The sequence below is a fragment of the Cygnus olor genome, chromosome 6 (genome assembly GCF_009769625.2).
Source record: "Cygnus olor isolate bCygOlo1 chromosome 6, bCygOlo1.pri.v2, whole genome shotgun sequence".
Lineage (NCBI taxonomy): Eukaryota > Metazoa > Chordata > Aves > Anseriformes > Anatidae > Cygnus > Cygnus olor.
Genome location: NC_049174.1, coordinates 1406522 through 1428608, shown reverse-complemented (window position 1 = coordinate 1428608; position 22087 = coordinate 1406522). Strand labels below are relative to the sequence as shown.

At 40.5% G+C, this 22087-nt stretch overlaps 2 protein-coding genes across 2 annotated transcripts; one reads left to right on the top strand and one right to left on the bottom strand.

Annotated features, from left to right (window-relative positions):
- On the top strand, nucleotides 1-10339 carry COQ10B (coenzyme Q10B). The gene is made up of 5 exons (XM_040562662.1): nucleotides 1-129; nucleotides 3065-3211; nucleotides 4411-4603; nucleotides 6770-6871; nucleotides 9862-10339. The coding sequence occupies exons 1-5, from the start codon at nucleotides 80-82 to the stop codon at nucleotides 10027-10029; spliced, it is 660 nt and encodes a 219-aa protein (XP_040418596.1). The 5' UTR covers nucleotides 1-79; the 3' UTR covers nucleotides 10030-10339.
- A 1817-nt stretch (nucleotides 10340-12156) lies between these two features.
- On the bottom strand, nucleotides 12157-22011 carry HSPD1 (heat shock protein family D (Hsp60) member 1). Its single transcript, XM_040562648.1, has 12 exons — nucleotides 21903-22011; nucleotides 21312-21487; nucleotides 17887-18139; nucleotides 17445-17527; nucleotides 16569-16664; nucleotides 16317-16410; nucleotides 15741-15909; nucleotides 15320-15419; nucleotides 14150-14395; nucleotides 13630-13804; nucleotides 12831-13009; nucleotides 12157-12746 (listed from the first exon to the last, which is right to left on the bottom strand). Exons 2-12 carry the CDS (start codon nucleotides 21483-21485, stop codon nucleotides 12594-12596), a joined length of 1722 nt encoding a protein of 573 aa, XP_040418582.1. The 5' UTR covers nucleotides 21486-21487; nucleotides 21903-22011; the 3' UTR covers nucleotides 12157-12593.
- Nucleotides 22012-22087: the final 76 nt, after the last annotated feature.

The window sequence follows — 22087 nt, the reverse complement described above, 5'->3', positions numbered from 1 at the left end:
CCCGTCACGTGCCCGCCCCCGCCCCCCCCCCGCGGCCCCCAGGCGGCTCCGGGCCGGTCGGTGGCGGCGGGGCCCGGCGATGGCGCGCAGCGGGCGGGTGCTGGCCGCGGGGCTCGGCGCCACCGGCAGGTACGGGGCGAGGCGGGGGGGCTGGGGGCCCTCGAGCTTCCAGCCGGCCGAGCGAAGCGGGAGGGGCGTTCCGCCCGGGTGCCGCAGCGGGAGCCCGGCTCCTATTAGGTCCGAGGCCGGCACCGCCCCGGAGAGGAGCCGGGCTGAGAGCGGCAGGGGCGGGCGGGTGTCAGGATGGGTCTCAACGGGCAGCACCGGGATCCCCCCGCCTCCCTGCCAGGGCTGCCCCCGCGGCTTTAGTGCGCTAGGGGTCTTACCGCCGGCCTCGGAAACAGGGAAAATGCAGAAAAATTGACACTGGGTCGCGATGTCGAAATGCAAGCAGGCATCCGACGTAATTCTTACTCTGCAGCGCTGTGCTCTATCGTCTCACTTGGACTGTATTTCTTAATTTAAACACAAGGGACACGCATTAAGTCTTTGAGATGTAATTGCAGCACTAAAATAGTTCAATCCTGTAAACTAGAATCATTGCTTTAAAAGTAATTTTTTAGAGATGATACGGTTCCAAACTAAGAGCAAAATCCATCACTATGAACAGCATCCAGGGTAAAGAAACTTCCTGAGCAGCAGGCTGCAAACTAGTTTTGAGAATGTGTCTAGTGTGAGGTAAAAGAATCCTGGTGGCTGGTTTTAACCCAGCGCACACCGGATCGGAAATGTTGCTGGACTATTTGTAGCCCTGCAGCGCGGTGTGCTTTCACGTGTCGCACTGCCACCAGTGTAGAGTCTGTACCTGTTGTCACCTTGGCGGACCCCTCACTGCGCTGAGCAGCAGGCTTCAAGGACCGAGCTGGTAAATTAGTCTCCTGTGTTCAGGCTTGTTCAGGCTGAGATGCTCACGAGGACACTTGCTGGCAAAGCTCATTTTTTGGGACTCGAACAGCTGTCCACAAAGAATGTGAATAAGATCAGCTCTCATCTCACTGACCATTAACCGGCAATCTGATAACACCAGCTTCATGGAAGGAACAGTTGGGATAGCAGTAAGCCCAACTACATGGGTGTGCTCTGACCGCTGATTTCAGTCTTTTTATAATTAGGAGTTGGAGATTCCTTTTTTCAAAATATTTTAGTCTTTGGAAATGTAACTATTAAAAATAATCACCACATAGAGATCATGTATACCACACAACAGTAAATGCTTCCTTTTCAGGTCGTGTAAGTCGGGTGATACTGTGATGTTTAGAGAGTATGTTATGAGAGTATGTTAGTATGTTTAGAGAGAAAGCAGCAAGGGACAGGAATTGAATGATGCCAGTAAGAGCAGTATGAGTGGCACTGACTGTGTTACCCTCAGAGTATAATAAAGGAGTGGTAGGCATTTCTGCATTTAAGTACGGACTTAGCTTTTCTCCTGAGGCCTTCACCAGGTTCACAAAAACATGCGTGACAGTCCACCGAAGTCTCTGCTTTTGTGGTTTCTGGAGAGGTATGCTTTCCTGAACTGGGACCAGGCCCAGCACATTCTTGTAGCATCTGTTTCTCTTCAAATAAAATCTAGAGAGAGACCAAGTCCCACCAGCTCTGTTAACACTATAACCTCTCTTAACCTTCCCTTCCTTGAATGGCAGTGTAACTGCGAAAAGGACTTGATCTTAGAGCAATAACAAAGTACTTGTGGAGATCGTTTTTCAGCCCTGCACTTAAACGTGTATACATAAAACTGCCTGAAGCAGTGTGCTGGCATAGCATTACAGTAAGAACAAACCAACAGAAGAGTCCCGACAGCTAGTTAGGACAGTGCACTTATAGGTAGCCACAGATGGAGAAAATAATTCAGCTCTCCAGAACAAGGTCTGGTCCAAAGTTCTGAACTCTTTCTATGAATCAGGTTGAGGCAGCTACAAGGTTACTGGCAGGCATCCAGCGTTCCTGTCAAAGCCATGGTTTTCCTTAACAGTCCTGTCCGGTCCAAGTGGAAAAAAACAGACTCTGTCCATATCCTTTGAGATACAATTCCAAATGTTTGCAGAGCTTGCTGTAGAAAGACTTATCAGAATTTGCTGTGCTAGTTTGGTGGCCAGGAAAAAACGGCATCTATCTGTTAGCTGTGTTTAAATAAAATAATAACAAGCAAGCCTTACACCAAGTGGGAAGGTTGGTTCCATTTTTGACCGTGTAAATCCAGAAGTGCAGTCCTGATCGTTTAATTACTGACAGAAGATGGCCTAGGTTGCTTTTTAGCTTACATATGTAGAAGCGCTGACAGCAAATAGTGACCTTTTTAACTCCCCGGTGCCAGAAATCAGAACTTTTGAAGCAGCATTTTAGGCAAAATCAGTAATTCAGCATGAGTCCTATTAACCACAATGAATATTGTTTTAGATTTTAGTATAGGTTCAAAACCAGAAAACTGAGATGGAATCTTAGAACTACTAGCATTTCATAAAGCTAAACTGTTAAGTTTTATTTATGAAAACACTGCATCCATGGTTCTGTGTGATATTTTCAAAAGAAAGAAATGGGGATACAATGCAGTTTCTAAAAGGACTTTCAAAATGAAACTTTCCTTATAAGAGCAGGAAGGCAGCAGAGGGATTACTGCAGAATTCTACTTCATATCCGCAATTGGAGACTTTTCTACTTTTTTGCATGATTTTTCTGGTAAGAAAGCAAAATTAATTCTGCACACTAAGTGCGTGAGTCCTGTACGTGAACTCAGGCTGCCACGAAGCCAGTGTTTAATGCGGGCCTTTGTATTTTACTCGGCCAGTTACTTTTCTCGTGACTGGGAGCCATTTTTAGTTTCTCTTAAAGGGGAAAAAAAAGACTTTTTTTTTAAAAGTTCGCAAACACTTATGAGCCTTTGTTTTTCCATCTAAATTGGATGTTTTCTGGAATGCTATACAACAGACTTTGCATCTCAGCTTAATGTGTTGTGATCTATTTTGCTGATAAGAAAGGAGTCTAAAAGGCATTTTCAATGTTGCAGGCACTTGGCTTCCTGTGGTATTCTGATGACCAGAATTTCTTCTCTGCAAGTACCTGTAATGAGCCATGCCTTTTCAAGAAGTTTCTTCAACATTGCTGCACCACTAGTAAATAAAAGAAAAGAATATTCTGAAAGAAGAATTATAGGGTTTGTATAGAAAAGTGGAACAATACTTTATGCATTTACGGTTTTCACATTTGCACTAAAAGTTCAAAGACTGAGCATCCCTGAAGGCACATGTCCCTGAGACTGTGCCCAGGTGGAGAGTAGAAATGAGTTTTAACTTTCAAAATTTTTAGAGATCAGGCTGTCAAGTCAGAAATTGGGTATCAAAAATTTAGGAACCCCATACACCTGCTCCTTGGAAGGAAATAGCAGAAATAACCTTTTTATTTCATGACGAAACAAAAACAACCCTGAAAGGGAAGCATGCGTTATTTGTCTGGTGAAATGGGGATAAACCAAAAGGTGTGAAAACTCAATTTTCTCCCATTTCTCAAAAATACGTGCCAATGTTACACTTGCATTATGTTGTACTTGTCATTTGAGATTTGCTTCTTTCTTTAAAAGAAGGAAAATAATTAGTTGTGTGGTGAAGTACATGCATACAAAAACTCTTTGAAACCCAGTTTGCCTTAAAACTAGTGGAAAATTTCCCATTAATTTAATGAGTTTTGGATCTGCTCCCAGCCTCTAGTCCACAATAGTATGATTTGTTCATTAGGGTTAGTATTTTTTTCATGATGGTTAATATTCTTTTATGTGATAGTTCTTGAACTGCAACAGATTTCATTTAAAAGGAGCCTTTGTCCAATAATACTCACTGTTTTTCTCTTGAAAGTATTTTTTATTTTTTTGGGGGGTGAGGTCTAAGTAGTATTCTGTTTAAACCTTTGAAAACAGTCCCCTAGTTTTGTTACACCTTTTCTTGGTAGCTGTGAGGTATGGATTCTTTTGTTCTATGAAATATCTAAAATCTACCTAAATCAAGACACAGCTACGATGGAAAAACTACTTTTCCATTTGAAATCTAAGCATGCTTACCTAACATTCCTAATATTGCAGAAAGTAGCATACATCTGGTTCAATGTTCACTAACTTTACTGCTAGATGCTGTGTGGTGTTTTGCTTTTCTTGTGCGAAGACTTTTACCAGTTTATTACTTTTTTTTTTTTGATCTTAATAGAGTTGCATTTTTAACTTCCAAAAATAGTGGTAGTGTTTTCAGGTGACTGCATGTTCACCATCAAAACTGCCTATGCCACTTATAGTATCTTTGAACCTTATAATACTGAGTTCCTAGTTAAAACACCTTGTAACTGTAACATTTGTATTTCTGCTTCCAGATATTCTATGCAGGAAATGTATGCAGTTGTTGCTGTTGTGGAAGATTACAAACTATTTGTGCCATGGTGTAAGAAGTCAGATATATTATCAAAGCGCTCTGGATACTGCAAAGCACAGCTAGAAATAGGATTCCCTCCTGTTGTAGAAAGGTATACATCAGTTGTTACCCTCGTGAGGCCGCATTTAGTTAAGGTAATTTATTTTTTATTTTTTTTAGCTGTATCTTTCCGTAACTTGTGTGTAAAAAATTAAATATTCCAGGAAGCTCTTTTAAAAACAAAATTAATGCTGGAATTGCTTCCTGTGGCTCAAAACTTGTTTTGCTTTTGTTTAAAGACTATAGGTTACCTGGTGTTAATTTCAATGTGCTTTTAAAACATAAGCTGCCAAATAGGGGGAAAAATTGCCTTTTAATTGGCTTTTGCTGGAAAAAAAAACAAGTAGCCATTAGTGAAGATATCTATTTGTTGTGTTTTTTTGTTTGTTTTAATTTTGTCCAAGCCTCTCTAAATGCAAAAATAATAGAGACTTAAAGGTTATCTCTTTGTAGCTTCTAGTGCCTTAGCAAAATGATGTCATTATTTTTCTTCTGACAATTCTAACCAGTTTATTTAAGAAGTTTAGGCAGAGGATCTGCTGAAGAGCCTGTTATTCAGTATATTGATGCCATGATAGAACGGTAGATTTCAAGTCCATTTCTTAGGATTAATTTGTACAGCAATTGTATTTCTCCTTTCGTTTTTTTCAAGGGTAATAAAGGGAGAAATTTTAAATGAGGTCTGGATCTTCCAGCTGCTCGTTTACGTTAGAGGTTCAAATCTGTTTGTTAGGAACAGCTCAGAACAGACTCATAAAAACTGCCTCTCCCCCTTCATGCAATTTTGACTATCTTTTGGAATAACTAGTCAAATTACAACAGCTGATTACCGGTCAAGATAATTGTTTGGGTATCCTATTACATTATTCTTTTCTAGGCTTCCATTAACAAGACACTGCATAAAACAGAAATGGGTTTCTTAAGTACAGGGGAGACATGAATTTGAAAGAATATGCAAAGTGCTTTTTTTCAAGGTACTTATTCATTTTGGAAAGAAAAAAAAATCTCTCCCATTATTAAGAAAGCTCAACAGTTACAATGGAAAAATCTGCATTTTACATGCTGCTCTCCCTTTCTACTCTTCCCTGACAAGACTTTTTATTTTGCACAGCTATCAGTTTGGCTTACCAATTCTTATTCACTCTAATTCTCTCAAAAGAAGAATTCTGGTCTCTGAAAAGACCATGAAAGTGGTGAGGAGAACACTTTAAGTTTCTTCTTCCTAGATTTATTAGCATTTTCTCTGTTGGGATTTTTTCTCCTAAACATATCATCTTCACATAACTGGAGGAACATTACCACAAGGAAATGAAATGACCGTGTGTTCGGACTATTTCACTGTCTTCAGAAATAACTCTGGGCAAAGGGAGCTTGCACAGTGGTTTTGTATAGTGGGCTGTTGGTGGTGACAAAATGAGCATGTGTTTGTTGCTTACAGCAGCAGCGCTTGAGCCCTAGAATATCAGGCTGGTAGCAGCAGCTCTTGCTGCTGAGAAGTGTCGAGTGAGTTTTGCTACTTATAAGGTTGGGAGCAAGGGGGACACACTGGCACTTTTCCCATTCTTCCTGCCCTTTTGGCAGCAATGAGAAAAGCAAGCCCAGCTCTTCAGGCCTGTCTGCTCTTCCCTCTACTCCTCCCCTTGCTGTTACAGAAGTAGGGAGGTTTTGCATCCCTGCACTGGGCAGAGAAATGGTGGTATTTTTGTGCTGCTGATTTGTCTTTGACGTGGCTTAGCTTATCTGTGCTTTCAAACCACAAGCAAAAGCTATGTATGCTTGTGTCGACAGTAAGAACTGTAAAGAAAGTTTAAAAATAATTACAGCAATTCTCTTTAGTAACTCCAAGCCAATTGAGATGATGTATTTGAATGATTTTTCAAATATATGTATTTCAGTCTTTTTCTATTTAAAATATAGCCACACAAAAATAGTTGTATGTGCCAAAAGTGAAATGAATGAAAATAAGGACCCTGTTCTCAATTCTGGTAGATATCTTTAACATTATTATGGTATTCTATGCATCATACAAGAGATCTGTTTTATGGCTAAAACCAAAGATCCTTCCCGTAACTTGAAAGGGATTCAGCTACTTTGCTCTAAGTGACAGTGTGCAAATGGGATCCTTTGCTGGCTGCACTATAAAGAATAATTTTAACTATGCCGTGACCTTCACTGTCTAACAAAATGTGCATGCTTCAGTAATACTGATTTGTCTCATGTAAGAGCCCACCTGTAGCTTGACTTTTTAAACTTTCTTTTAGGCATCCTGCACAGACGGAAGACTATTTAATCACTTGGAAACAGTGTGGCGTTTCAGCCCAGGTATCCCTGGCTATCCAAGGACATGTACATTGGATTTTTCAGTAAGTATTCTAATTAAAACCGCCACATGCTACAAATAGGGTGTATACACACACACAAACACTGCAAAAAAGTTAGTTACTACTATCAAAAAGTGTTTTTTTTGCAGTAAGTTTTACAACATGAAAACTGCTACACAGTCATTGAGAGACAAGTCTTCTGTGAGGTTTCCACATATAACCGAACAGTCTAGGGACTGGTATCTCTCACCATACAATTCTCTACATACTAAGATAAGCAAATACAGAGAGAGAAATACTCAACATATTTGTGGACTTTGCTATTTTCTTTAATGACTTTACAACCTACGTGCTTTTGTTATCAGAAAGTAGGTGTTTTCCCATCCATCCTGTTTGGCCTGTAGTTTAATTTCCTGACTTCTAGATTTAATATTTAATGTATTTTACGTCTTACTCCTTCTTCTATAATACCACTGTACCAGCTTTTAGGAGAAATGCTGTCTCTCTACTCTATGATGGGATATCACTGCAGTTCCAAAATACTGCATTTTAAACCCAGTATCTGGTTTAGTCTGTTATTCCTAGACAAGTTGCTTTCCTTACTGCGAGTTCTTGCTTTTCAATTTTTTCTTCCATCACTTATTTTTTCTTACACTGCATGGTGTTAAGGGTGTTGCATTCAGCACTTAACTAATCTGGGGTTCAGAACAGGCTACAAAAGTACACAGAAATAGGTTGATCCTGATGTCTTCTGGGATACTGTGCTTTAGAAGTCATTTTTCTGTAGACAGAAAAAGAGTTTTTGGAATATTTGTAAACTGGCACAACTTCCTTGGGTTAATAACTCAAGTTATTGCTGTATTGCACTTCATACAGTTCAACAGTAAAAATGAATCTATAGGCACTTGAAAATACATTTCTGATGGGATTTACTGACTATGCTTACATGTTATTTGCTCGTGATATTTGATTTTTTTCCAGGCAAATCGTGACAGTTCCTGCTACTGACTAGTAAGACAGCTTTTTAGTCAAGCCATAAATCAGCTGAGAAAACTCAAATTAAGCAACTGTTTAAGCCCTATTAGCTAAATAGCAAGTTTATGAGGAAAATACTTTTTTTTTCCCCCTACCAAAGCCATGTTTTGACACTTCAGGTTGAGAATTTCAGTTAAAGAGAGTCAAAACTGGACTTCAAAAGGACATTCTTGCTTTCTTGAGGAAACACTATTAATTCTTGATATCTCATTTACACCATTTTGAGGTAGCAGAAGCAAATATAGCCAGCTGAGCAGGGGGCAGGCTCACAACAGCACATACTTAAGGATTCTAACCCTTGCTCAATTTCAACTTGCTGCGTGACTTAGCCTCTGGGCCTACGCAGATAGTAATGATAAACATTTCAAAACCAACTTCTCACAACACACTGCACAACTAAGTACTTGGGAGAGACAGGACTGATTTCGAGAATGGTAGTTCGCTTTAGAAAGTTACTTGAATTTTAGATGATGCTGGTTTCCTCAGCCTACTGCGTTACTGTTCTGCCAGACTGGTGGTACATTATATATACACTGAACTTTAATAAGACATTTAGTTTCAGTTGCATTTCGGCTCTTGAGTGATTTAACACATAGATTTAAGCACAACGTATTGCTATCTGCAAGCTTCATAAAAACATCTCAGGTTCTTACATAGTTACTGAACATGATGCAACATTTACGATCCCTGCTTTGCAGAGCTCAACATGTTATAAATGTCATCTCAGACTTTGAAAAGGCACATTAATTTTTACTGATGCTTGAGATCAAGTGCAAATGAAGCTACAGCTGGCTTACATTCCACATTAATTCTATACTACTATTCCAGCAATTAATATGCAATACTCGTAAACAATTTGAGATAACATACATTTGCTTCATTTGGCATTTCATCTGCTGATTTCTCAGGTATGATTTAAGTACTTAAATCTCAATCCAAAAGACATGCAGTAACAGGAATGATAGAAGGGCAGAAGAAATGCAAGCTGTTTCTTTTCCTGACAACTTTGTAATCATTTCTGGAAAACTGTAGAAGGCAAAACTAAATCCAATACCATAGCCTTAGGGTAATGTTCTTAAACTAGACCAAAGGCCAGTACAGCACAAAGTATATTTGAAGGCTATTTGACATAAAAGTGACCTTGCTGTTGTCATCAATTTTTCTTTTAGGGGGTGGAGAGAGAAAGCAAACTCCCTGTGCTCCTGCGCTGTTAACTACTACAGTAGCTTCAGTGTAATTATTAAACTGAAGGATCCAGTAACTAAAAGGGAATGTACAAATCAGTTTGAGCACTGCAGTAGGAGGCCCAAGGACTTGGTACAGAGGACTTATCCGGGATGGTTGTATTCCAAAACTGACTGCCCATGTCAGGACAGCAAACGTAGAGGGCAGGACATGTCTAGGAAGGAGACAGAGCAGACAAAAGCAAATTATAAGCTTCAGTCTGTAAATTAGCATTGTTTGAACATACTGTTAACTACGTCTACCTAGATGGAAAAACTAATTTAAAATGTTGTTACCTAATAGGCAACTATTTCAAGCTGCCTTTAAACCAGTCTTGGGCTTGCTTCATGTTACCTGTAAATCTGCTGCCTTGCTACGCAGGATTTTCTTCGAAATTTTGTCCCTCAAGGGAATTTTATGTGCAGAGTAACTTAGTTACTGTTGTTGGTTTGTAGTTTTTCACTACCCTAAATCTTTTATGTATGTTTTGTGATGTGTCATTTAAGTAACATACAGTTGGTTTAGATAAATGGGAATGATTACATAAGAGAATTGAACAAAATGATTCTTCTAATTGAAAAGAATAGGAAAACAGTCCTCTGAACAAAGAATAAGGCTTTTCTTTACATACACACTCACCTATTGTTCAGTTTTATCTGTTCTTTCTTCTGCAACCTACTTGCAGCTTAACTGAAGATTCTTTAATGAAGTTATCTCTAACAGCATTTTACTACAACAGTAAATACAAGACAAAATCTTCTCTGTTTTAACAGATTTCTTTTGAATTTCGTTCGCTTCTACACTCACAACTTGCTACGCTGTTTTTTGATGAAGTAGTCAAGCAGATGGTCACTGCCTTTGAAAGAAGAGCATCCAAACTCCATGGCCCAGAAACAAGCATACCTCGGGAGTTAATGCTTCATGAAGTTCATCAAATGTAATGGGGAAAATGTCAACAACCTCCATTATAAACTTGTTTGTACACTCTGTACAAGAGGTGGCATGCTTCTTTTTGGGGCATCTATTTCATATCTGAGCTTTATATGTAATTTTATACTGTACAAAACACGCACGTGTTCAGCTAGATCAATGTAGTCTATTCAAGCTGCTATCAAGTGCAATTCAAAGTGTTATCAGTAACAGACAATTGGCATCTACTGTAACACAAGATAACTCAGGCTGCTGTTTATTAACCTGCCAAACGGTTTCTGTAATCACAGCATAAGCTCTGCCTTATAAAACAAGCTAACATTTTTTCAGTATTGTAATATATTAACTCAAGTTTAAGTTATTAGTACCATGAATGTAACTTACCAGCATCACCTCAGTCAACTCTGGCCAAGTTAAGGGAGATTCTGACATTTTAGTCTTAGGGAGTAGAGTACAGTGTGTCCAACATCAACTAGCAGGTGCTTTTGATCCAAATCAATGACAAGGATTAAGTCAGGAGTCTCCAAATACTTGAATTCTGACCAGCAACTGTTATAGAAAAAAAAAAGCAGCCTTAACACTGAGTTTTCATAACAGGTACGTATAGTGCCAAGTACAGCAGTTTCAGCTATGTCCAGTGGTTCTTAGCTGTCTGGGCTCCAGAAACTGTTGTATTTCTAGTACATTTGGCAGGCTGAATTTGCCTACCTGCCCCTGTTTCACTGTTAGGCATTGTATTGAGGTTATGCTAGATAAATCCCAGCTAATGCAAACATAGTTCCCAGTTCGAAACACAGTAAACAAATGTCACTTCAGTGAGAATGAGGGCATGGAGGCATCATCTTCTGTACCACATTGTTGTGGAAGGAGGGAAGGAGCTGTCCTCCACTTAGCACAGCATAAATACATCCAAGGCCACTTGTCATTCAGTAATGCACAATATAGAGCTAAATCTTAGTTGTCTCCTTTCAGTACCTAACTTCCATTTAAGTATCAGTGCAGTGAGATGGTACCAGCTATCTTAAGCTGATTTTCAGTAGTTCTATTCCTTAGGTTAGTACTCTTTCCAGTCTCCAAAGAAACCTAAGTGAATAGGTTAGAATAAATTTAGTATCCTCGCTACGCACCTTCTTAAATTACAGAAGGTCATGACTGAATTAGGTGAAGCTTCAGGTGTATTTCATAGCTGAAGCCAGTCTGCTCTTCCAAAGCATCTGAATTCACGTGGTTACTACAGAATAGGTGGCAATGTACTACATAACATAGTAAGTTTCAGGATATAGACTGCCCTGCAGCAGTCTCAGAGCATTTACACACTTTCCCAGAAAAAGCAATTAAAAATTCATACAGGATGTGTGAAAGATGGTTCTTAGTTGTAGACAGTTGAGGAAAGTCACAGCTGGATTAAGAGGTCAGTTTTAAAGCACCTAGGAAGTTGTAAAACAATTTTATGTACTGAGACAATGAAAGAAAAACATACATGAGTTTGGGAACACCATTACTTGGAAGTGTTTGCAAAATGGAGTTGGGAAGCAGAGAGAAAAGACGTTACACATTAGTGTTATTAGCTGTGTCAAGTCAGAAAACAGTAGATGGCATTCAAAGCTGACTAAGTATGAAACCACATCTACTGCTGACAATTTAAATATAAATCAGGAAGCTGGAAGACTGCAGGTGTCAAACCACAGAGATAACTACATAATATACCCAAGCAAAAGTAGTATTTAAGATACTCAGAAGTCTTTCTTAGCTAAGACAACTTACCTGTTTCATACCCTTAAGGCACTTGCCCTCCCACAGTACTGTGAACGATTCAGTTAGCCTGTTCAAGCATATGCAATGAGCAATATGGAAAGGGCAAAATAAAGTCACTGCGCGTGCCTTGTTTCCACAGCATTGTTTAATATTGCAAAGTATTGTGGCAGCTCAGCTTAGGTACTTCTTACCAAAATTTAAGTCACTTGTATTTCCGATTAACATTTTTAGCAGAGGAATGTTTCTTGGAGAGAAATGTCCTCCAGTTTTTCCAAGCATAAGAGTCACATTTCTATTACATCTTAGAAGTGGGCTATCAAGTTTCTCCAAGAACTCTGGCTTTGTGTACAGATGAATAAGGTGATACATTTCGTAATTTTTGAGCAGGTTGTTTTATTACATAAAGGTCACATAAGTGTATATTTGTCTACTTTGTACACAATTGTCTAGTCTCACGCACAGTGGCTTCCAAGTTCTTCCTAGTACTGGCAAGCACCAATAAATTCTGAAACAGAATATCAAGTGCCTTAATTAAGTTTAAATCAGGACCTTGGTAGATGGATCTTGCACCCAGTTATCAGGAATGTACAAATGTCTTTATTCAAAAAATACAAAATAAATTATCTGTAGGCATGGACAATGACTGTAAACAATTACATGTGTGTTAAATGAAATCCAGTAACTGATGGTTACAGTGATTCTTTTAAACACCAGCCTCACTTCAGTCACTATCCATCCTCTTCCACTGACATCTGAAGTTTTTAAGTCAGAACTGTCAGTCTTAAACAGCAGAGTTCATGACGCATCAGTATCCCAGGAATTAGAACATGCCACCTCCCATTCCTCCACCCATCCCACCCATTCCTCCCATTGCTGGCTCCTTTTCTTCTTTAGGAACTTCAGTCACTACTGCTTCTGCTGTTGATAAGAGAGAAGCAACACCTGCAGCATCCATCAGAGCTGTTCTCACGACCTGAAGATAGGAAAGAAATAACTTAGTACCTGTTTACTATCCTGTGAGGTGGGAAGAAGGAAAGCTAGGACTATTTCAGGTTACCTTCGTTGGGTCTATGATTCCTTTTTCTACCATATTTACAAAGTCCCCAAGCATTGCGTCATAGCCAACTTCTGATGGACTCTGCAGTATTTTTTCAACTATTAATGATCCTTCAACACCCGCATTCTTTGCGATAGTCATTGCTGGAATTTTCAGTGTTCTCTTTATTATTTCAATGCCTGTAAGGAAAAAGATATTTAGCATTACATATCACATATACTCCTATTGCCAAGGCACAGATTTATGTGCTGGAGATTAACACAGTAAGATCAAACCATCTGAGGAAGAACATGAGCATTTTTACTTTTTTTTTTTTTTTTTAATTACTTCCAGGGAAATAAAGTTTCTGACTGCTTGACATTTGTCAACAAATGAAATCACTGTGAGGTATTTGCAGAAGTTTTACAAGTAGTACTGTTTTATTAATTTATATTAATTTTTTGAACATAGCATAAAGCCATCTTCCATTTGATTTGCCACAATGTCTTTAGCATTCTTAAATTTTATGTCCATCTGCAATGGTTGTAACAGTCAACTCAATTCTTCTCTTAATGGCTTCTCAGTTGTTGGCAGAGGATACTGCTGCTTTATTTTTATTGGCTCTTTCACATCCAAGTTAGGGATGCAATGAAAGCTCCTTCCTACTGTAAAGCAGACACTGCCGTACTGAAGGAATGTGATGTTCGTAAGATCAAGTAACTAAACTCACTGAAAACAGCCTGTATTTAATTCTATAAAGCCTTAGGACAGATAACATCTATTTATAACGCTTCTACACAAACATTTGAAATTTACTTACCAATTTTCTGATCTTCGTTGGCCGGAGTTAAAGCGTCTAACGCTGGAATGCAGCGAAGCAGTGCACAGCCACCTCCTGGAACAATGCCCTCCTCTACAGCAGCGCGGGTCGCATTCAGGGCATCAGTAACTCTGTCTTTCTTCTCATTTACTTCAACATCACTCGTACCGCCAACCTGCAAGCAAGCCACATGTCAAGGTCTGCATGAGGAGCCTGGCTAGGAGAGCACTGCTACAGAATTACTGCCACAATGGCAGTACAATGGCACAAAACTCTTAATGCCGAAGTGTAGCACTGCAATAAGCCAAATTCCTTATCTGAATCAGTTGGTAAGATTATGAGAGAAACAAACAGTAGGAACTTAGATCAGCAATAAAGGACCGATAAAGGAAGTCCATTATCACTTACGTATCACTTCCTGTCTCACAAGTGACTAGAGAACGCATTAGTGGAAGACAGATTTGAAAAAAAACTTCTAATAAATTAGTATGTTTTACTCCTAAGAAGTTTCAGTTCTCACCTTCAATACTGCTACTCCATCAGAGAGTTTGGCCAACCGTTCATTCAGCTTCTCTTTTTCATATTCACTGGTGGTAACTTCTAGCTGTTCAATGATTTCTTGAATACGTTTTTCAATTTGAGCCTTTTCACCCTTCCCCTTTAGGAGCATGGTGTCATCTTTTGTCACAATGACCTCTCCAACTTTACCAAAGTCATGGGGCTGAATATCTTCTACATTTAGGTTCAAACCTTCTTCTCCAAACACCTGAAACAAAATGAGAAGTTGGAATTCACAGCTTCACCATACATGAAATCACTATTTATAGACAGATGAACACATACAGCAGTGTGACAGTACAAAGCCACCATACTGTTGCAGCTAAGTGGAAAGAAGCTCCTCCCTTCTCCTAACACAGGCTAGGCAAGCAGGTACCTCACAAATTGGCCCTCACTGAAGAGAGAATCGCAAGCTTTTAATTCGTGACTGACTAATATAACTCATTGACTTAACATGGCTGGATAGTTAGTTGTGTTACAGATTCATCCTTGCATTTAAGAAAGTTAAGGATGCTGGCAAAAAAAAGTTAACTTTAAACGGGTTTGCTGTTTTTGTTATTACTGTTTAAGCTAAATGAAGCACGAGGTATCAATTTCAACAACCAGCTTTGGATCCCCAGTATCATGCTATGATTTTGAAGCACATATGAAAAAGCTGTACAAATGAACACTAACAAGTATATCAGCTATTCTGAATCTGAGGGACTAAAACTCAACATTAGCATGAAGTAAGAAGACATCCTCCAGTCTTTTCCAAACATTTAATAGAATTGTATTTGTTGACTCAGGTCTGAGCACTTACGAGACCACCAGTTTTGTAAGAAGGCCAGTAAGCTTTGCTATTTCTCTCAAAGAGTTTCCTTCATGTTCCTTCTTAACAAAATAGAATGCTGCAGGGATATTCTGCATGTGACTTGAGTCAGTGAAAACATATTACTCATGGTTGGTTAGAGCTGTATTATTACACAACCATGTATAGTGATAATTGCTAAGTCCAACCACTAGAGTTACTGTTACATTTCTCAAGAAACAGCCTGCAACAAAGCCAATACTAGCTACGGACCTAAAACTAAGTTCTTTACAGCATTAGCATTCCTTAGAGGAAAAAGCCAATTAGAACATCATTACTTACAGCACCACCTGTAGCAATAGCCATATCCTTAAGCTGGTTTTTCCTGTTGTCACCAAAACCTGGCGCTTTTACAGCAACAACCTGAAGACCAACCTTCAATCTGAAGAGAATTCAATGAGCAACATTTCAAATGCTTTCAGAGAACAAGTTTAGTTATTAAAACACATTTTGGTACAATTCTACCAGTCAAGCAAACAGGGACTTCCATGAACTGAGCTCAAGTTGCTAAAACAAGTAGCTAGAAAACCACTAAAATTCTGTCCCAACCAACGTGAAGCATGGCTACTAGAGCTGCTGTTTCTTTAGTAGTGGTAAGATTCAAACACATACATTTGTATGCATTCATTTAAAAGGATGAAAACACAGGAAAAAGCAGTATTTGTTGTTGTAAAAGTCTAGAAGTATGAATTTTAAACCTTACCTGTTCAAGACTAGAGTGCTAAGAGCTTCTCCATCAACATCTTCAGCAATAATAACCAAAGGCTTGCGGTGACCATTGGCAATTTCAAGAGCTGGGACTATGGACTGTACACTAGAAATTTTCTTTTCACTGATTAAAACATAAGCATCCTGGAATTCACATTTCTGCCCTGGAGAAACAATATGCAATATCTGAACAATCTGATTATAAAAAAATACACCATGCATTCTCTAAAATTTAGGCAGTAAGTTTGGAGCTATGTTGTACTTTCTGAGTGCATTAAAATAGATTTTCTTCAAGACTCCACTTCCAATTCTACATTGTCTGGAGCACAGCAGCGCCAGCTTGATGTTAGCACAGACACTGTTCATGCTAAACAGAAAAGAGGTGGTGGTGGGGCATGCAGCTAAAAAGACTTCAAGTTTTTACCACGAGGTTTAAGTTTCTGATGGGGAAGGATCCCACTGTCCTGTTACCACGGTGCGTAGCATAACAAAGCCTTTATAGTAAACACCATTATTTTTAACTTCTAGAGATCCATTATAAGGTACTTGACATGCATTTTTGTTAACTCACCTTTGGCTGTATTAATAAAATAAGGAGAGATGTAGCCTCTGTCGAATTTCATACCTTCAATGATTTCCAATTCATCATTTAGAGTTTTTCCATCCTGTTTAGATGCAAGAAACCCAACATTAAAAATCCCTTATTTACTACCAAAAGATCAAGTATATTTTTAGCATGCTGTGCACAACAGAATGAAAGCCAGCCCTAGCTGGAAAAGGGACAGTCATTTTGCACTTAGCGCGTAAGCTGGCTAACTCTCACCTTGACAGTGATTACACCTTTTCGTCCAACCTTCTTCATCGCATCAGAGATTATATTACCAATTTCCTGATCTCCATTTGCTGATATTGTGGCAACCTAAAACAGTAAACCGCTTAAATTCGTTTCACAGTAAAAGTGATTGATTTCCTTACTAAAACAACAACAAAAAACATTTTCTGTTCTAATACTGCTTGACAAGATATGGCAGCTGACCAGCACATCCACACCAGAACTATGTTAGAACAACGAACAACTTTTGGGCAGCTCAAGCATATGCCATATCCCACATGCTGAGCACAGATAGGTCATCTGCATCTGCAGCCCCAGGAAGAAACCAGCCCTGAAGGCCTACGCACCCACATCAATGTGAGCCTCCCACAGCAGATCCAAAAGACCTCTGGAAATCTGCCATCACCTCCTATCCAGAAATATATCTTTGGTCTCTTCAATTTTTCCCAAGTAAGCAAATTTATGTTTTATGACCCCATTTTGCAATCAAACTGGATGAGAAAAACTGCCTACTTCCAAACTAACAGAAAGCTAAACGTAGAATACTGGGTGTTTTAAGTAACTCAAAAAAATGAAGGTGTTACCATGAAGGTCGTTCAGTGAAACATATTCCAAATCTTAACATGTGAAGACAAATACTCCATTGTCATATCACAGAATGGCTCAGGTTGGAAGGGACCTTAAAGACTACCTGGTTCCAACCCCCTGCCATGGGCAGGCACGCCACCCACTAGATCAGGTTGCTCAGGGCCTCATCCAACCTCATCTTGAACACCTTCCAGGGATGAGGTATCCACAAAATATACCCCCCAACCCAGCAAAAATTAAGTTTTTTTTTGTTGTTGTTGTTGTTGTTTTTTTTTTTACCTGTGCAATTTCTTCTGGAGTTGTAACTGGTTTAGACAGCTTCTTCAGTTCAGCTATGACAGCATCAACTGCGAGCATCACCCCTGAAGATGAACAGGATACTTGTCAGTGATCAAAAAATTTATACAGCACAGAAAAAAAAGTTTCCAATCCAAGAAGCCCACATTGCAAAAATCCATTAAATTTGTATGTTCAAAACCAAGTGACTGATAGCTCACATATACTTAGCAATCATCTTTTAGAGTTGGTGTGACATGCCTTCAGTCATGATCAAAAGTTATTTACAGTAAATTCATACACTAAGCAGAAATTAATTAAATGCAAAAATGGATTTAAATAGTTTGCCCATGACAAATTAATTTTTCTGTTTTATAGGCAATGCACGAAAAAATACTTAGAAAAAAAGCCAGTGATTAAACTTTAAAAACAAGGAAAACATTACCTCTCCTGATTTCCACTGGATTAGCTCCTTTGCTGATCTTCTCGAAGCCTTCCTTGGCAATAGCACGTGCGAGTACCGTTGCAGTGGTGGTACCATCTCCTGCTTCTTCATTTGTGTTGTTGGCAACATCTTGAACTAACCTGGCTCCGATATTTTTGTATTTGTCTTTCAAGTCAATTGCTTTTGCTACTGTCACACCATCTTTTGTCACTTTGGGACTTCCCCAGCTTTGTTCAATAATAACTGTTCTTCCCTAGGGAGATAAAGAACAAATTTTAAATGAAAGCCATGCAACCCACAGCACATTACTGCAACACTTCAACTGCAAATGAAAATCCTCTTGAGCAGCCACAGATGAACAAAAATATCACTTTGCATACACCTTTCAGTTTGGATTTTTCACAAGTACATACACTTCCCAAGTTTGGCAAAACTGGAAAAATGGTTTGATGGTTTTATATTTTCACAGGAGGAAGCTTTCAGTGAATCCCCCAACCATAATGGTTACCGTCATAGACTCAAAGTCTGAAATTAAAATAAGACTGGCCTTACAATAAATAAATAAATAAATAAATATTAAAAAATGTTGAGATTCACTTTAACATATTTTCCCCTAAAATTAACAAAAATACATTAACATAAAATTCTGCAAAATGTCCTTCAAATCACAGTAAAAAGCATATGATTGAGAAACAGCAATAGAAAGTTCAATTTTTTGCATGTTCTGAAAAAGAGCTGTCTTGCAAACCTTATCAGTGGTTAGCAAACAGAACTGAAAACAACGTATAAATATGTTCAAATGCGTTGCATTAACTTCTCAGAAATTGCCTGCCCTTGCATTCAGCTAGAAAGCTGGAATATCCTAAACAATATACAAAGTTGATGTGGAACATTATGGTCTGTGCAGGGAACACAGGGTAGATGCACCCTCTCACAAAGTTCCCCAGATGAATTCAGTAGCTGCCCCAGTCAATCATGCTCTTGAGTTTTAGCGGGAAAGAGCAGAAATGGAAGCAGCCACTTCTCTCCCACTGCTCACCTAACGCTCTTCAGCTATCCTGCCAGCTGGAGCAGTTGGAAGAAGGGAAGGGAGATCCAAGGCCCCAGCTCACCCCGGTCACTCCCAGCTGATCCTGCACTGTCCCCTCACCTGGCCTGTCAGGCCCAACTCAGAGCTGAGCATGCTGGCTCCTGCTGAAACACCGCTGTAGCTGATCACATGCCAGTGTGGCTCTGGCTCAGAGCAGAGCTCGAATGGCAAGCCAAGCTATCTAAGGATTTGGACAGAGCATGCTGCCACTATGGTGCACCGTGTTCTCACCTGCACAGTGCCCACTCACATCTGCCTCAATGATTTAACTAACCTTGGACTGCTGCCATGGAAGAGACTATAGCACAGCTAGCCCTAGAAGCTAGAGAAAAAAGAAATGTTGAGCTTTAGTTACTAACTTTGAACTCATGAGAGTTTGCATATTGTTAGTTTTGTCCTATAAAACAATCATGGCAAATTATTACTTAACATGATTTCTTACTTCTACTTCATTTGACCTGCACTATTCGAAATCTAAAAGTGGTTCAAGAACAAGAAGACTTTGGTGGACACTGATACTGATAAGCTCCTCTTCACATAGTCCCTCCTCATTTTGCCTGATTTTTCTTCTATATTTTGTCTTGTTCTTATTCCAAAGGCGTTTGGTAGGTACGAGGTGAGTGGCAGAACAACATCTACTTATATCCCATCACATTAACCAGCTTACACTCAAAGAGATGCTTTGTGTTTCTGAACCAAGGAATGCCAGCCATAAATACAGCCGCATTTTGAATGGTCCTGCATACCAAGAATCACAATGACAAAGCAACTGGCCAGCTGGCAGCAGTATCAGATGATTGTGTAAGACTGTAAACCAATTTCTTTAAATACAGAACAGTTCAAAAGGGAAGTTTCCTCACAAGTGTGGTAGTTCTTAAAAAATGCTGGAGGCTGAACCAGGTATTACAGTACAACCTCTAAATCTCTGTAAATGCACAGAGAACAGTCAATAGAAGTGGCAATGCTGGAACAAGAAATCCACAAGGTTGCAGAAAGTTGCATCAGGAACTGCCCTTTAACCAGTACATTAAAATCATGCTTAGACGTTCACAACATTGCCTGAGGCAAAGTTAAATCAACTGACTGCACTGCAACTTTATTCCCTTCTGCAGAACTGTGCTTATGGGAAGCAGCTGCAGTTTGCTGACATCACTGTTCCTTAACCTTCACCTTGCTCAAGTTTATGGCATTTCTGTCTTTGAATAAAGCTAGTTAGGCTCCAAAAATGTGCAAAGAATAATTTCAGAGAGGCCAAGCAGCCTTGACAAGATCTACCATGCACACGCTGTTATCGTATGTGCTGAACCTCCTACCTTCATTTCATTTAGTCTACTTTATTTCAAATATATCATTTCAAAGTTGTACTTAAAGTTGACAAACTAGAAGCTTCAAAGAGCTGAACTGTACCTTTGTTAAAAGTTTCCACAAGTATTCTGAGATGTAGTGAGCCTACTTTAGAGAACGGACAAAACAGTTACTAAGTTAATCCTATCAAGAAGCTCAAGTGGTTCAATGTAACTTATTAAAAAGCCTCAAAAGCTGCAGAACTGCAGCTTGCAGGTACTTCACCACTATCCCACCCACCCACCCCACTAACACTCGGTCACTACTACCTAGTGACCAGGTCCAAAATTCCAAAGAAACCATTACAGACACACCACTTGGAACAGATATTCCTACGAACCTGAAAAAAATCAATGTCTCTTCCTTCAAAAGGAGCCTCGTTTCAAGCCTTACTGCATGCTGTATGACTATGCAGAATATAACAGCTAGCTTTCAAAATGGCCTAAAACTTGAAGGGAATCAGACTACAAATTTGCCCTACAGGCAACATAAAATGAAGGCCACTACCATGAATTTTCACTTAAGCTGGTAACATTTACCAGTCAACTGAAAACTCAACATTATGCTTTTAGTACTTTTGTTACTTCTAGAAGGCAAAACTATACAAAAAGTATTTCATATTTCAAAGAAATAGAACTAATTTAACTACTTACGTTGTGAGTCGGATTAATTATCTACTACATTGTTACAGGCTATCAAATGAGCCAGAGTAACCAGTCATGCATGCCCCCTTGACCTATTTTATTTCAAACCGTTCCCAGTAACGTGCAGCACCTTCCACAGTGCTCAGATCCATCTTACTTTGCGCCCGTGGGGAGGTGACTGAATGAGAATATGGCTGCCTGCAGCTGCCTGCCCATGCCCCTGCAGCTCCGTTACAGGCACACGGATGGGAATAACACAGCTCCACCTAGGAAAAACTGTTCTCTATCTATCTGTTTTCAGCCAGACCAAAGCGTTAACGCAAAATAAATGCAAAGTCTTTGCTTACCTTTGGCCCCATGGTGACTGCTACAGCATCTGCTAGGAGGTCCACTCCTTGGAGCATAAGAGCTCTGGCATCTGCTCCGAACTTCACATCTTTGGCATACGCTCGCGTTAGGTGGGGGGCGAGTGCTCTGGACACTGGCCTCATCTGACGGAGCACTGCAGGTAAACGGAGCATGGCTGGAAAACGAAAAAAAAAAAAAAAAAACCTGTCAGGTTTAGCAGGACCAGTTCCCGAACAGGACCAAGAGCAGAAGCCCACCGCAGCCAACCCAGTGCTCAGGGCCCCGAGGCCCCAGCGGCCGGCCGGGCCACGCCGCCTCGCAGGACACGCGCCGCAAGGTCAAGCGCCGCTCGCCCCCTGCCGCCAGCCGGGCCGCGCTGCACGGCCGCGGGGCCGCCAGCCCCAGGAGCACCAGGACGCCCCCCCACCCGTTCACGGAGCCGCCGCCAGGCCGCACACACGCGGTTTGTCCCCCCCTCCCCCCGTAACGGCCGCCCAGCGCGCGCCCCCTCAGGACGTTAACGGCCACCCTGAGGGCAGCCGGGGCTGATCGCAGCCCCCAGCTCCCCCAGGCCGCGTCCCGGCTCTCACCGGCGGGGCCGTGCGGGACAGGCGGGCGGCGTGCGGGTGGTGTGCGCGCAGGGCGGGCGGCGCTCGGCTCCCGCTGCCTCGGCCCCGCCCCTCGCCGGGCGCCCGCCCACGGCGGGCCCCGCGCGGCCGGGCCCGGGAACCTGCATGGCTAGCCCGGCTCGGCCCCGCGCGCCGCAGCCTCAGGG

Coding starts and splice junctions, on each gene's coding strand:
- COQ10B (XM_040562662.1), top strand. CDS start 80: ATGGCGCGCAGCGGGCGGGTGCTGGCCGCGGGGCTCGGCGCCACCGGC. Junction 4,604..6,769: donor TGAGGCCGCATTTAGTTAAG/GTAATTTATTTT, acceptor ACTTTCTTTTAG/GCATCCTGCACAGACGGAAG. Junction 6,872..9,861: donor CATGTACATTGGATTTTTCA/GTAAGTATTCTA, acceptor CTGTTTTAACAG/ATTTCTTTTGAATTTCGTTC.
- HSPD1 (XM_040562648.1), bottom strand. CDS start 21,485: ATGCTCCGTTTACCTGCAGTGCTCCGTCAGATGAGGCCAGTGTCCAGA. Junction 16,665..17,444: donor CTCCAGAAGAAATTGCACAG/GTAAAAAAAAAA, acceptor TTACTGTTTTAG/GTTGCCACAATATCAGCAAA. Junction 13,805..14,149: donor ATGGAGTAGCAGTATTGAAG/GTGAGAACTGAA, acceptor GCTTGCTTGCAG/GTTGGCGGTACGAGTGATGT.